General features: G+C 38.9%; 1 protein-coding gene across 5 annotated transcripts in view; it reads right to left on the bottom strand.

Annotated features, from left to right (window-relative positions):
* The window catches only part of NBEA (neurobeachin), a 544,466-nt gene that overhangs the window by 342,496 nt on the left and 188,317 nt on the right, over nucleotides 1-13,653 (bottom strand). For all 5 annotated transcript variants that reach the window (XM_075420361.1, XM_075420351.1, XM_075420371.1 and 2 more), the window contains exons 20-24: nucleotides 13,398-13,521; nucleotides 12,862-13,054; nucleotides 11,573-12,592; nucleotides 7,575-7,792; nucleotides 6,221-6,374 (exon numbers count right to left, since the gene is read on the bottom strand). In XM_075420361.1, the coding sequence (XP_075276476.1) occupies nucleotides 6,221-6,374; nucleotides 7,575-7,792; nucleotides 11,573-12,592; nucleotides 12,862-13,054; nucleotides 13,398-13,521 (1,709 nt within the window). The remainder of the gene's footprint in view (nucleotides 1-6,220; nucleotides 6,375-7,574; nucleotides 7,793-11,572; nucleotides 12,593-12,861; nucleotides 13,055-13,397; nucleotides 13,522-13,653) is intronic.

The raw sequence follows: 13,653 nt of genomic DNA, 5'->3' as shown, positions 1-13,653 counted from the left end.
TTACAAGAATTCTTTAGTAAGGAAATTCCATAATGAAGATTGCCTGCTCTACAGCAGAGAAGGGATCATGGAGTAATTTTCCACCCAGCCCAGAAGAATGGCTATTTCATTGCAAATCCTAACTACGCACAGGCAAAAGTCCTTCTGAAATGGGAAATTCCCCAAACACTCATCTTTTTAAAGAAACTGTGACAGTACTGCTTTTTCAGCAAGGGACGGAACACCACACAGAATCTGTTGCACAAAAGAAAAAAAACAGTCTGCAATTCCTCCACTATTCTGGAAGTCATTTTTCTAAATTTATCTCTTGGTTCTTTTCTGCATATAGCCTTAATTAATTCAAGCATCCAACATTCAGCATCTACTCTACTAATGAGAAATAGGTGAAATGCCTTTAAAAAAATGAGAGGCAATGGGACACATGTATTAACAAAGAACTCTCTAGCAGACTGCTGAGAAGAGAGTTTTGTAACAGACATTTAGGACTGTTTCACAGAATCACAGAACGGTAGGGGTGGGATGGGACCTCTGGAGATCATCTAGTCCAACCACCCCTGCCAAAGCAGGGTCACCTTGTCCAGGTGGGTTTTGAACATCTCCAGAGAAGGAGACTCCACAGCCTCCCTGGGCAGCTTGTTCCAGTGCTCCGTCACCCTCAGAGGGAAGAAGTTCTTCCTCATGTTCAGACGGAACTTCCTGTGCTTCAGTTTGTGCCCATTGCCCCTTGTCCTGTCACTGGGCAGCACTGAAAAGAGTCTGGCCCCATCCTGCTGACACCCACCCTTTAGATATGTATAGGCATTTATAAGGTCCCCGCTCAGCCTTCTCTTCTTCAGGCTGAACAAGCCCAGATCCCTCAGCCTCTCCTCATAGGAGAGATGCTCCAGTCCCCTAATCATCTTCGCAACTCTCTGCTGAACACTTCTTTCTTGAATTGGGGAGCCAGCACTGGATGCAGTATTCCAGATGAGGCCTGACTAGGGCAGAGTAGAGGGGGAGAAGAACCTCCCTCGACCTGCTGGCCACACTTTTCTTAATGCATCCCAGGATCCCACTGGCCTTCTTGGCATCCAGGGCACACTGCTGTCTCATGGTCAACTTGTCATCCATCAGCACTCCCAGGTCCTTTTCTGCAAAGCTGCTTTGCAGAAGATCAGCCCCGAGCCTGTACTGGTGCACTGGGTTGTTCCTCCCCAGGTGCAGGAGCCTTGCACTTGCCCTTGTTGAACTTCATCAGGTTCCTCTGCACCCAACTCTCCAGCCTGTCCAGGTCTCGCTGAATGGCAGCACAGCCTTGCAGTGTATCAGCCACTTGTCCCAGTTTTGTGTCATCAGCGAACTTGCTGAGGGTACACTCTGTCCCTTCATTCAAGTCAATGATGAAGAAGTTGAACAAGACTGGGCTGCATACTGACCCCTGGGGAACACCACTAGTTACCGGCCTCCAACTAGACTCAGTGCCGCTGATGACAACCCTCTGAGCTCTGCCATTCAGGCAGTTCTCAATCCACCTCCCTGTCCACTCATCTAGGCCATGCTTCCTGAGCTTGCCTGTGAGGATGTTAAGGGAGACTGTGTCAACAGCCTTGACAAAAGCCTTGACAAAAGCCTTGACAAAAGCCTTAAACTTTGAGGTTTAAGAACCAGCAGCTCAGGATGAGGCCTCGCTTGAACTCAGACTGACACACTGAAGTCAAGGAACTGTAGATAGGTGCAACTGTGAGATCGATAAAGGAACTATGTGTTTCTGTCCATCATCTTCTCTGTTACAAAACGTAAGCTACCTCAGAAAAAGAGGCTGGATTCATCTCCAGTTTAGCAATCATTGCAGCTGATGGACCCAACAGGGATCTGGCTGATGAGCCACTAGATGTCTACATCAGAGGCAGCTGAACCCTTGCTTCTATTGAGCAGACATCCATTGGCTAGAAATCTAGTCCACATGTAAGTATTTCAGGTGGATACCTAAATTTATCCTAATCTCTTCCTGAATTCCATCCTGGTTTACCATTGTGATGTCTGTTACTGTCTGTTCTATGGCCCTTTTTGCTCTCATATTTCATTCTTCCAGATCAAAAAGTCAATTAATTTTCAGGAGTAGATGTAAATACGTGTCCTACGTCAAAAATACAACACACTAGGAGGAAGTAAGTAAGAACTACTACTTTAAAATTTCAATATGGGCCCAAAAGGCCTTCAGTGGGAATATTTGAGTCACCATTCATGAAAGTGGAAAAGGAAGAAATTAAGTAAAATGAGTTCATACTTGTTGATAAACTGAATGTATGTATTCTACAGGATCTACAAAATGTAAGGGTTTTGACACCCTAGAAAAGCTCCACAGAATAGAGATATGGAGGATCCGAGGCTTCCAAAGACAGACAGACTAACACAGTGAAGACTCAGAGGATTCAAACAGGCACACCAGGAGATATGACTCAAGCCTACAAAGCCATAAATGATATAGAGATGAATAAAGAAGTGATTAACCACTCCTTTCATAGCATAAACAGTAAGGCACATAGTGACTTTATGCATTTAAGCAGGCTTAGAAAAACAGACAAGAAGTGCTTCAAAGGTTATGTAATTACTTTGTCAGACTCAATGCCATAGGATATTATGGAGGCTAAAAGCGTAAGTAGCTTCAAAAAAGATTAGATCAAGTCTAGAAGGATAAATTCCTCAGTAGTTATTAAACATGACAGCCTGGACACCCTCTCTGGCTGTTAAAGTCCTAAATGCTGAAATGAAGAATCATTAGAGCAATCAATATGCTTGTTCAGACTTCTGTATTTTGATGTAAGCTGCAAACAGTCCCTGCCGGAGGCTGAATGCTAAACCAGCCAGGCCCTTGGGCTGACCCAGTAAGGCAGTTTATGCAACATGGGAACAGCTTGCTTTTGTTAAGAGTAATGCAGTATGGCCTGATGGGACCTCTAATACCATGCCCAGTTTAAATTACCACATCACAAAATCACATGGAATCACAGAATACTTGAGGTTGAAAGGGATTCATGAGATGCAACACAAAATCTGGACTGTATATCTTGTGGAAAAAAATAATCATTAATGTAATTAACTGAAACACAGCACGTTCCATCTGAAAATTGAGAAACACTTTCTCACTGTGAGGGTGACTGAGCACTGGCACAGGTTGCCCATGGACGTGGTAGAGTATCCATCCTCAGAGACACTCAAAAGCCATCTGAACACACACTCCTGGGCAACTAGCTCTAGGTGGCCCTGCTTGAGCAGGGGGGTTGGACGAGATGACCTCCAGAGGTCCCTTCCAGCCTCAACCATTCTGCCATTCTGTGATTCTTTGAATTGTTGAGAGAAAAAGAGCATTGGCTCTTTCTTCCCTTAAGAGTTACTCTGGCAGAAGGTGTCACTAGAATGCCTGCCGTAAGTTATTTTATGCAGTGGAGACATTATATAAATCTTCCAGTTTCAGATCTCTTCTCTCTTCCAATTAGCAGCTCTTGGAAGGAGGAGAGTGAGAGAGTCTTTTGTAACTGATTGTAAGGACTGGACTACTTTGCCCTTTCAAGACTGAGAAGAAATATATTCCCAACCAGCAGTCCATCCACTTTCTCCACAGCAGTTCAAGGATGCAAAAGTAAGTCTGAGAATCAGTATGAAATTTTTTTCATTCATCATATGATGGATATTCAGAAATGGTCTGCTGCCCAACAGAGCATCTGGTCCCTTCATAACTGTGATTCAGAACAATACTGAGAGAGAGCACCTTTTCTAAGAATGAGGAAGGATGTGCTGGGCTCTTTGCATCTATCACACTGATGAATAAAGCCACCTTCTTGCTAATGCGTATGGACAGGCAATGACAGAACAGGAATGAAGTTGAATGGGAGGGAAGAATTTCTCTGCTAGGTGAAAGTGATTATGAAATCATCACCTAGATGGTAACAGTCATTTCCAGGTGAAGTTAATTTGTGATTTTATCAATTACTTCTCCCCACCACCCCTGTACATCTGGGACAAAAGTAATCATGTTTTTTTTTTTTTAATTTCACAGGGTATGATTAATTCAGTTTGAAGCCAGCTACTGATCTTCTAGTGAATTAGTTTATTTCACAATTTATTTTTATTTTATTATCCAAAACAGATGGCAAAATTGAGCATTTAAGTAATACACACAGTCCTCATGTAGTGGAGAAATGCATGCATACTACACAAATTTGAAAATTTTGTCTTTTGTATCAATGCATGAAAATCACTGCCATTATAGCAAGGCAGTATCAACACACAATATTTTAATAAATGGGTGTGTAATTTATAAAGCTGTATCAGCTATTTATCTGTACACATACACATAAATATATTTATTACCCAGAATAGAGGGAAATGGTGAACTGCAAAATTATTATTCTATAGAATGGCTCTGCAGCATCATAAACCAGGATAAGAGCTAAAAACCACCACCAAGATGATTCAATGGAGATGCAGCCTAATTAATGCTGTGCCTGTTTTATATTTTTATATAAAAGATTGCAACAAAAACGTCTTCATTTTCAAATGATGTCTAAACGGTTTGTTTTAAAAAAATATCTCCCAGTGTCTATCAGCCTGAAGAAGAGAAGGCTGCGAGGGGACCTAATAAACGCTTATAAATATCTGAAGGGTGGGTGTCAGGAGGATGGGGCCAGACTCTTTTCAGTGGTGCCCAGTGACAGGACAAGGGGCAATGGGCACAAATTGAAGCACAGGAAGTTCCGTCTGAACATGAGGAAGAACTTCTTCCCTCTGAGGGTGACGGAGCACTGGAACAGGCTGCCCAGGGAGATTGTGGAGTCTCCTTCTCTGGAGATATTCAAGACCCGCCTGGACAAGGTCCTGTGCAGCCTGCTGTAGGTGACCCTGCTTGGGCAGGGGGGTTGGACTAGATGACCCGCAGAGGTCCCTTCCAACCCCTACCATTCTGTGATTCTGTGATTCTGTGATTCTGTGTGATTTTGTGTGTCATTTCATCTGAAGACTAATAGTACAGCCTGCATCTCAGCGTGGCTTGGTGCGCACTCTCATCCTTGTCAATATTGACAATCCAGCACGTGCAGAATCTTCTATTCTGCAACCTTGACATCATTCTTGTGACTACGGAGAACTGAAGTCTTTCCTGTGAGTCTTGCACTTTTGCTTCTTGCAAATATTTTTGCAGTTAGCACAGTGAAAATAGCAAAGACATAGTATTTAACCATTAATTGCCTGGCTGAAAGTCGTATTAATGTTTAGCCAATTGCTAGTCCATACATTCATAGCTTTCATATAAAATAGTGCACAACAGTCTTCTTCGCTAGCTAACTAGAAGTAGTAGTAGAGGCAAAGTAATCTCAGTTGCTGAATGGCTAGAACAAGGTATTGAGCTTTTACTGCCAAACTACATTTGTAGCCTCCAGTGCCTACTAGCCACCTTACTTCAGAGGAGCCTCTTTGTCCCATCTTGGCCTCATTTTCTCCCCTTTCAAAGACCAAAACTAACTGCAGACACTTACAGGATGTTCAAGATAAAACATTTCGATTGAAATAAATAGTTGCAGGTATTATATGCACAGACTAGGCCTCACATTCAAATACTGTAATTATTATTGTCAATAATGCAATATCTACAAACTATTTCTCTCTTTTTCATGAAGCATTCCATTAGGCTACTCTGCCTGCCTGAACTGTGATCACCTAAGCAATTACAACTTACTATGAACATTGGAGTGGATAAAAATATCAGCCTATTTCAATACAGGATTTTAAAAAAAAAAAAAAGAAACATAGGTCAGGTACTACTGAAGGAAGTAAACAGCGTAGTGAGGGGATGACTTCTGATATCATTTGGCATGCAAATAAATGGTGCCCATGCAGAACAGATTTATGAATATCAATGAGTAGCCATCATAAGCATGTAATTTTGTTACAGTAATCATGACTTGTAACCATGATCCTAATGGTCTTCTCTTTCAAATGAAATACTAAATATCTATGAAATATAATTTTTAGTACTACTTCTCTAGTAAAATTAGCATTTCAAATACAAAATAAGCAATCTGTATATCAAATCTTAACATGTTTTTTTTTAACAAATTGAAATTTTTGAAGGAATTAGCTGAGAGGGGACAGGAGTCCCTAAAGAAGAAAAGTCAGCTGCAAATAGTAGTTTGTATTAGTAAAAACAATTTCTAATATGACCACTAGGTGGAAATATTGTACTTACAGTTGGGGATGTGGCTGCTGACAGCAATGGTAAAATTCCTCCACAAGCAATAATAATATTGTCTACCATCTGGGAAATGAGGTGTATTGTGTTGTGTACAAAAATAATATTTTCATTGCTATTGACGAAGTCCATCACAGACTTTGTGGAGTGACTGCAAGAACAGAAGAAAGGATGGATTAAAAACAAACAGTTAAAATAAAAGTTTATATAAATTTATTCTTTGCAACGAGACCGTGAATGTTTCTTTGTGCCATTTGAAGCACCCTGGATAACACTTCATTATTACAGCTGCTACTGTTTTAAAGGAGAAACTTGATAATATGGCGATACCTTGATCTAATATTAACTAATATTAAATTTAGCATTAGCAAAAGCCTTGCAAGCCACAGATGCTAATAAGATTAGCTGAAATCTCAGCAACTCCTAATTGGTGAGAAATTGTCCGATGAAACAGTCACTCCCCAAAAATAGAAAACACTGTGTGAAAATATTGAGGAATACTCAGTCTACCAGTAGGTTCTTTTCCCAAAACAACATTGTTGCCAGCCAGCAAACAAAAATTGAAGGCGTAAATTGAAAATGTACAAACTGAACTTCAATCTCCAAGCATTACCTGAACAGAAAGTACAACCCCCTCCCACATATTTGGCCCTCAAAAACTGATCAAAATTGTCTATTTTCTAGTGACTATCACAGAACAGTTCACCAAAGGGGAAATTAAATGCAATATAAATTGGTCATTGGATATAACTATGCTCTAGTTTTCTGAAAATGAACTATTGTCTCCTGGTTAAATAGTGTCTGTTATACCTAAGGGCTCTGGAACAATAAGTTATATATATCACATTGCTGTCACAAAATATAATATAAACAAACACCAACACTAACTACAAACAGGAGCTGGCATGCAGAAAAACCTATTGTCAACTAGAAAGAGTGATTCCTTACAAAATGTTATAGGAAACAGTTTTTATTTATAAGGTTTGCAGTTCTGTTTTAACTGATCAGCTGAAAAAAATTGGTCATTAGCAGACATGCAAGTCTTCCTCACATCTGAAGCAGAAGCAGCAGATTCTAACGCTAAACATAAGCTGAAAGAGCACCTCAGTTTAGTTAGGTAGGTATGAGCATATACAATCTCTCAAGAAAACAGAAATTGTTACCTGTGAAACAGAGCTGCTACAGACTGGGAAGGGACGAAAAAAGCAGGTCCAAGATACAGCAGGGCAATTCAGCTAAAAGCAACTCCTTCCCTTCCCACTATCCCAGCAACATCCCCTCTACAACACATCTGATTTTTCCTCGTTGATGGAAACGCAGAACAGGAGTTAAAGAAGAACCAATCACCTACCTTCTCCAAACATGTACATCTGTTTCTAGTGCAAAAAGCAAGTCTGTCAGGAGCCGCTGGTGCATGGGAGACCATTTAAACTCTGGAATACGAAACATCGTTGTGCGTGGGCCTGGACTAAACTGTCGTCGCTGCTCTTCCGTCATTGGCATTCCTCGAAATCCCAAGTCAACACGCAAATCCCGGTCTTGCTGGGTGACAGATCGACCCTGTACTGCCTACATCAACAAGAAGTTCAAAAATCATATTAACTTTCCACAATGTGTTTTTGAGTGGATAACAGAATTTGAGAAAGGATGGGCTAAAACTGGACTTGAGCACAAACTAAAGGAGATATCGATATTCCAAGGCAGGCAGTATCCTTCAGTAAAGAAGCTGCTCCAGTTCAAATCAATCAGCACTGAGGGGCTGCGGCTGGCCTTGCTTTCAGCTGTTCATCGACGTTCTACACTAAGGTTTCTTCATATGAAGTATTACAGAAAAGACCAAATGCAGCACGTACAAGGTCAGCAGTGACAAAATTTGTTTATACGAAACAACTCCCGTTTTGTGCCGAAAACACAATTTTCTTTGAATATTTGACCCAAAACATGGACAAACTATACAGTGATGGCTTCAAGAAATCAGTGTACTTTTAGACAGCTCCTCATTTTTCAAAAGCAATTTATTTATCTGGTCTTTTCAGCAGGATCATTAGAGAATCAAGTCTAGTCTTCTAAAACTCATTTTGCCAATTTTGTTACACTTTGTTAATTGGTTAACTGTTTTACGGATCCTCAGGACATTCTTTAGATTCTCCCAACAGGTGGTGGATGTGAATTTCATTCCCTTTTGTCCTGGTTTAACCACCTACAATACCTTTCAATATCTACACAGTCATGACTGTTTCCACTTGCTGGTTAAAGACAAAACAAAAGACACGATGGAGAATACCATGCAGGAAAAAGTAGTAAAGAACAAACATTTGGACTGAATTTGAGGCAAATATTCATAACAATGAAATTACTTACAATGTGCAACATCTCTGAAAGGAAGAAATACAAAGTCTGACCCTTGAAATTATTTTAAAGCAACTTTAATTTAGCTTAAAACTGGTAAATCGAAAATATTCTTGCTTTGCTCACCTATTCATTTCCTGATCTCAGCACACTGTTTTAAATCTGGACATTTAAAAGCAAAAATACATTCATGAAATATTTGTGCTAGCAATGTAAAAATGGACATGGCATTGGAGTTGAGCTGGAAAGCTTCCTAGATCTTTAGTCTGATTCTGATCTTCTGTAGCCAGCATTTTGAGAGGAGGACAGGTTTCCTTCATTCAATTTGACTTATCATCATCAAATTTGTTACTGTTGCTTTCACTTCCTATGTTTTTCTTAAAGTTATCTTTAAATGCTTCTTAGAAGTAAGCAGGAGTTCTCATCTCTACTTTGTTGTGTAATTCGTTGCTTCCTTTCAGTCCATTTGAACATAAGACAGCTTACTTCTTACTGATATGGTGGGGAGCTGCTTGCAGATCTGTTTTCAGAGAATTTGAGGTTAGCAGCTCCACTTACACCCCTTGTTCTATTTTGGGTACAACTCCAGGTAGCTGTCATGTCAGCAGCAGTAACGGTATCATAACTCTATCATAAGAGGAAAGCTTTTATCTAGCCAATAATACTGTATTTGCAAGAATGGGCTTTGATATGCATTGCATAAACCACCATGAAACCCAACCATCCACACTTGGGCTGCCAGTCTTTAAGTCTTTTTCAGTGTTTTCAGTTGTCTCAGAGATCAAATCTAATGTGGCAGTTCCCATGCACGCTGCAATCAAAACCCCAACCTCCGGCTCCACTGTAGATGTGTTAAAATTAACTTTGCTCTTTACTCAGCAAAACAATAATGCTTGATTTATGTTTTATTTAATACATACTTCCACCTTTTTTTATTAAGGTTAACCTAATTTAAACAGAAAATATTTACAAAGTAAAATTTAAAAAGTAAAAATTTTTAAAAATTTAAAAGTAAAACATTTGGAAAATATTTTGTTGCTCCTATCTTACAATGATCTGATAGAAGACCATTAAGATTTATGTATCATTTTAATCCTAACAAATAATTACAGGCTTGAAGAATTTACATTTTTATAATTCAACTGTTACAGGTAAAATTCATCAAGAAAAGAGGTTAAGGAATAGAAAAGTCCCAAAGTCACACCAATAGGATTTTCTACAGTATCTAGTAGAAAGTCAGATTACCTTTTTCATTAAAGATATATCTTATAAATTCACTGTGTTTATGGGTGCATATATATACATAGCCAATGAATACTAGCATTTCACTTGTCTTTTACTCTTTAAACAAAATTCCACTTTTCAAAATAAAAAATGACTGCTCCTTTTTCTTGCTGTCCTCCATTCATTCCATTTATCAGTTTCCATGGTATCATCAAGCTTAATTTTAAGACTTAAAATAAGGTGTTCGGGAACTGATAATAACAGATACACTATTCCTACCGAGAGCTTTCAGGGTTGGTTCTGCATTACACAGAATGCCTTTAAATATAAGAACCCATACACAACACTTGATAGTCTGTCACTCATGTTGTGAGGATTTTCATAGTTTTAAAAAAATACTTACAAGAGAACCCCAAACTTTTCTTCTATTACCCGTCTAGGGAATGCAAGAGCTCCATCTGCACTTCTCTTCAAAACAGAGGTTCTTGCCGTAGAACAGACACTTAGAAGACAGTGTTCTTTCTGTATGTCAGAACCCACTGGTCTGAGCAACTGGGGTTTTATTTATTTAATTATTTGTTTGTTTGTTTTAAAGGGAAAGTATTTTTGGAAACCACAGATTGTTTAAATACATTAAAATGTCCATTCACTGGGGTTTTTCTGAAAGTACTGTCTCCCTGAAGAACAAAGCAGGCAGCCTGATCTGTATTCTTTCATCAGATGACATATACTTTGAGTGTATTTGAGTCTATCTCTGAAACTCTTTCTTCTGTTTGGTACACACTACGTAGTACTGGGCAAAGCAATCTTTGTTTGGCTTTTCTTCCATAGTTGCAGAAAGTCTGCTTGACTTTAAAATCCTAGAAGATAAATATTGGTGTACATACTGGACATATAGTCCACTAGTAAAATGTTGAAGGTAGTCAATTCTTTCACCTGATAGCATCCTTAAAAGCAATCTTTGATTACATGCTACAGCCTCTGAAGAATGCCAGTGAGGAAATTAATCCTGTGCTTTACAATTTCAAAGTGATTCTATATTTTGCTGTGCATACAGAGTACAAATTCTTTCAAAGAGTAGCCTTCCACCTTGGCCTTCCCATTTTTAGAATATTATGGCTCTCGCAAAACCACTGATTTCTCAGAATTTTTCAGAGGCAGACCTAGACAAGAAAGAATCTCCAAGAAGAAAGCAGATATTCTTTTATTAATCATCTCTGGTCTGGAAATTGAGTCACAGTGTTTCTTCTATTATCCCTAAACTATTCCTTTTTTTGTCTTAGGAACATATATGGCCATTATTTATGCCATCATTCCTGTACAGGAAGAAAGACTGTACTAAAGTTCTGTAAGACAACACCCTGAGAAAGGTACGGCAACAGTAAAAAACAATTCAATGTGTATTTCATAGTGAAATATAGATATTTGTAATCTTAAGACATACTAACAAGAAAGTCTAAAGCAGAATTCTAAGAGTATCAGTTAATCTGTCCAGAAGAACCAAGGAAAATGGATGAGAGATTCTCCTAGCTAAGTTCTTTTCAAACTAAAGCATCCCCAATTGCAATACATATTTCCTACACAGACATGAAAGACTTCACAGTCCTTACACGTTACGCCATTTGCAAAACAAATTGGCTTGGAGGACAGACACCTTTCATATAATTAAAGAAATATACTTCAAACACCTCTCAGATCTCATACTATCAATTTACCCAGCAGCAACGAACAGCGATTACCTCAGACACATACACGGCTACAGCACTTCAAACTTACCTGGGTTGTGGTAGTTGTCTGGATCTTCCGTATCTCCTTTCCTGCTTCCTTACCATCATCAGATCTTTCTGTATCTGATATTATACTTCCTGCATCAACACTAGGTACAGTTTTGCTACCAGAAGACTCTGTCTCAAGAGTTGTGGCAGTCATTTCAGCATACTCTAATCCTTTAGACGATGAAGCCAACTCCCTCTCAGAAATGCTACTCATTCCATCTGAAGTTGTGTGAATCTTGAACTCCTTGTCCTCCATTATACTTGAAGAACATGTTATATCTACACTACCTGTCATATGTGCAAGCAACCCCAAATCATCATTCACACCAAGATGCATCTGTGTCTCTTGCACATTTGGAATAGAAATATGATTACTTGAAAGTTCAGGTAGAAGTTTCTCCTCTTGATTAGGTATTTTATCAAAGAGAAATGAGGTACTGTTAGTAGAAGGTTCATCTTTCTCATCAGCCAGAGTTATTAATGGACCATTATCTTTTTCCTCATTCTTCTTAATAATACCCACACTTCCATGAACATTGTTTTGGAGCTTCTCAACAGCAGCGCTATATACATTATCTAGAAGAGATTCGACTTCTACCAGTGCACCGTTTTCTCCAGTTACCAGTGTCTCTGGTGACAAATCCATATCATCAAGTTTTACTTCAGTAGCTTCTACCTTTTCAGCTTTTATGTCAACTAAAAGGTCATGAACTTCCACATGCACTCCTCCTCCTGGTCTCTCAGCACTTCCAAGCACATCATCTGACACCTTCGTAGCCATGAGCAAGTCCCTCGTATCTGTACTGACAGGGTAATCTGTTTCACTTTCTGGACTTTGGCTTTGTGAAAGGTCTTCTATCTCTCGAATTTCCATTCCACCTTTTGCTCCTGTTGTCTGAGAGGAAAGACCTGAGATGGTGCTCACATTCCCCTTCTTCCCTTTTTTTATGTTTTCTTCCTCCTGCCTTTGATACTCTTCATACATTTTTGCTAGATACTCCTTGTGAGCCTCATATGTGACCTTAAAAAGAAAAGAACAGATTATGTGCATCAATATATGCTACATGAACGTGGACAAAAAATAACAAGAATCTGAACAACATATTACATACAGCTTACAAATTGTTTCACAGCCAAGGACGTACAACGATGACAAAAAATCGCCACCTTGAGATGAGTGGTGACAGCCACCAGATGGCACTGAATCACTTTACATCTACTCTCAGTAGATCGCTAGTCCCTTCGGGGGAGCTACCAGTATTAAAAAAACATCCACGAACCACTTCTTACCTTGGAATGCGCTATAGAAAGAGTATCCACCCACACTCTCCAGCCTCCCCATTCATATTTTATTGCATGATACAAGAGAATACGGAAAATGTTGTAAACCATCTCTGTGATCTTCTGCTCTTCGGAGTTCTTAGGGTTAATGTATCCCAGAGAAAACATCCAGTCCTGCCACACTGAACACTGAAGTAAACATCTAAAGTGAAATAATTAGGTCAAAATATATCCAAACAAAGCTTCTTTATTTTAATATTATGATGATTAAAACAGTAGGAAAATAATATGGTACATCTCCTCTGAACATCAGTCCAAGGGCAGGAAAAAACTTAAAAATACTTCAGGATGAATACAAATTCAAAGTATATTCTAAACAGAAGAACCCAATATTAGCTGCTGAAGTACAAAAAGTTACCACAGACCTATTCCACTTATTTTTTATATATTCCGTTTAATATACGGTATAAAACTTTATACAGAGTACAACAGATTGCTATTACTTAAAAGTCAAGGTTGAGAAAATACTATTTGTAGTGACATACCTTCTGTTTTCACGGCTATTACTAAAGAGTTTTATCATATCAGATAAGAACAAACGTCGAACTTCCATCAGCTCTGCACTTGGCGTGGAGTTTTTTAACAGCGTTGCCACCACCTTAAGAATCACTTTGAAAGAATAAATTAGTTACGTAACACATTTTAACAACATTAAAAAAAAAAAAGTTGCTGACAGGAACTAATGTAAGTAGAAACTGAAACCCATATGTATCTGAGATACACTAATAAATTACACTCGCT

Source organism: Opisthocomus hoazin, chromosome 1, assembly GCF_030867145.1.
Source record: "Opisthocomus hoazin isolate bOpiHoa1 chromosome 1, bOpiHoa1.hap1, whole genome shotgun sequence".
NCBI lineage: Eukaryota > Metazoa > Chordata > Aves > Opisthocomiformes > Opisthocomidae > Opisthocomus > Opisthocomus hoazin.
This window is presented reverse-complemented; position numbering and strand designations above follow the sequence as displayed.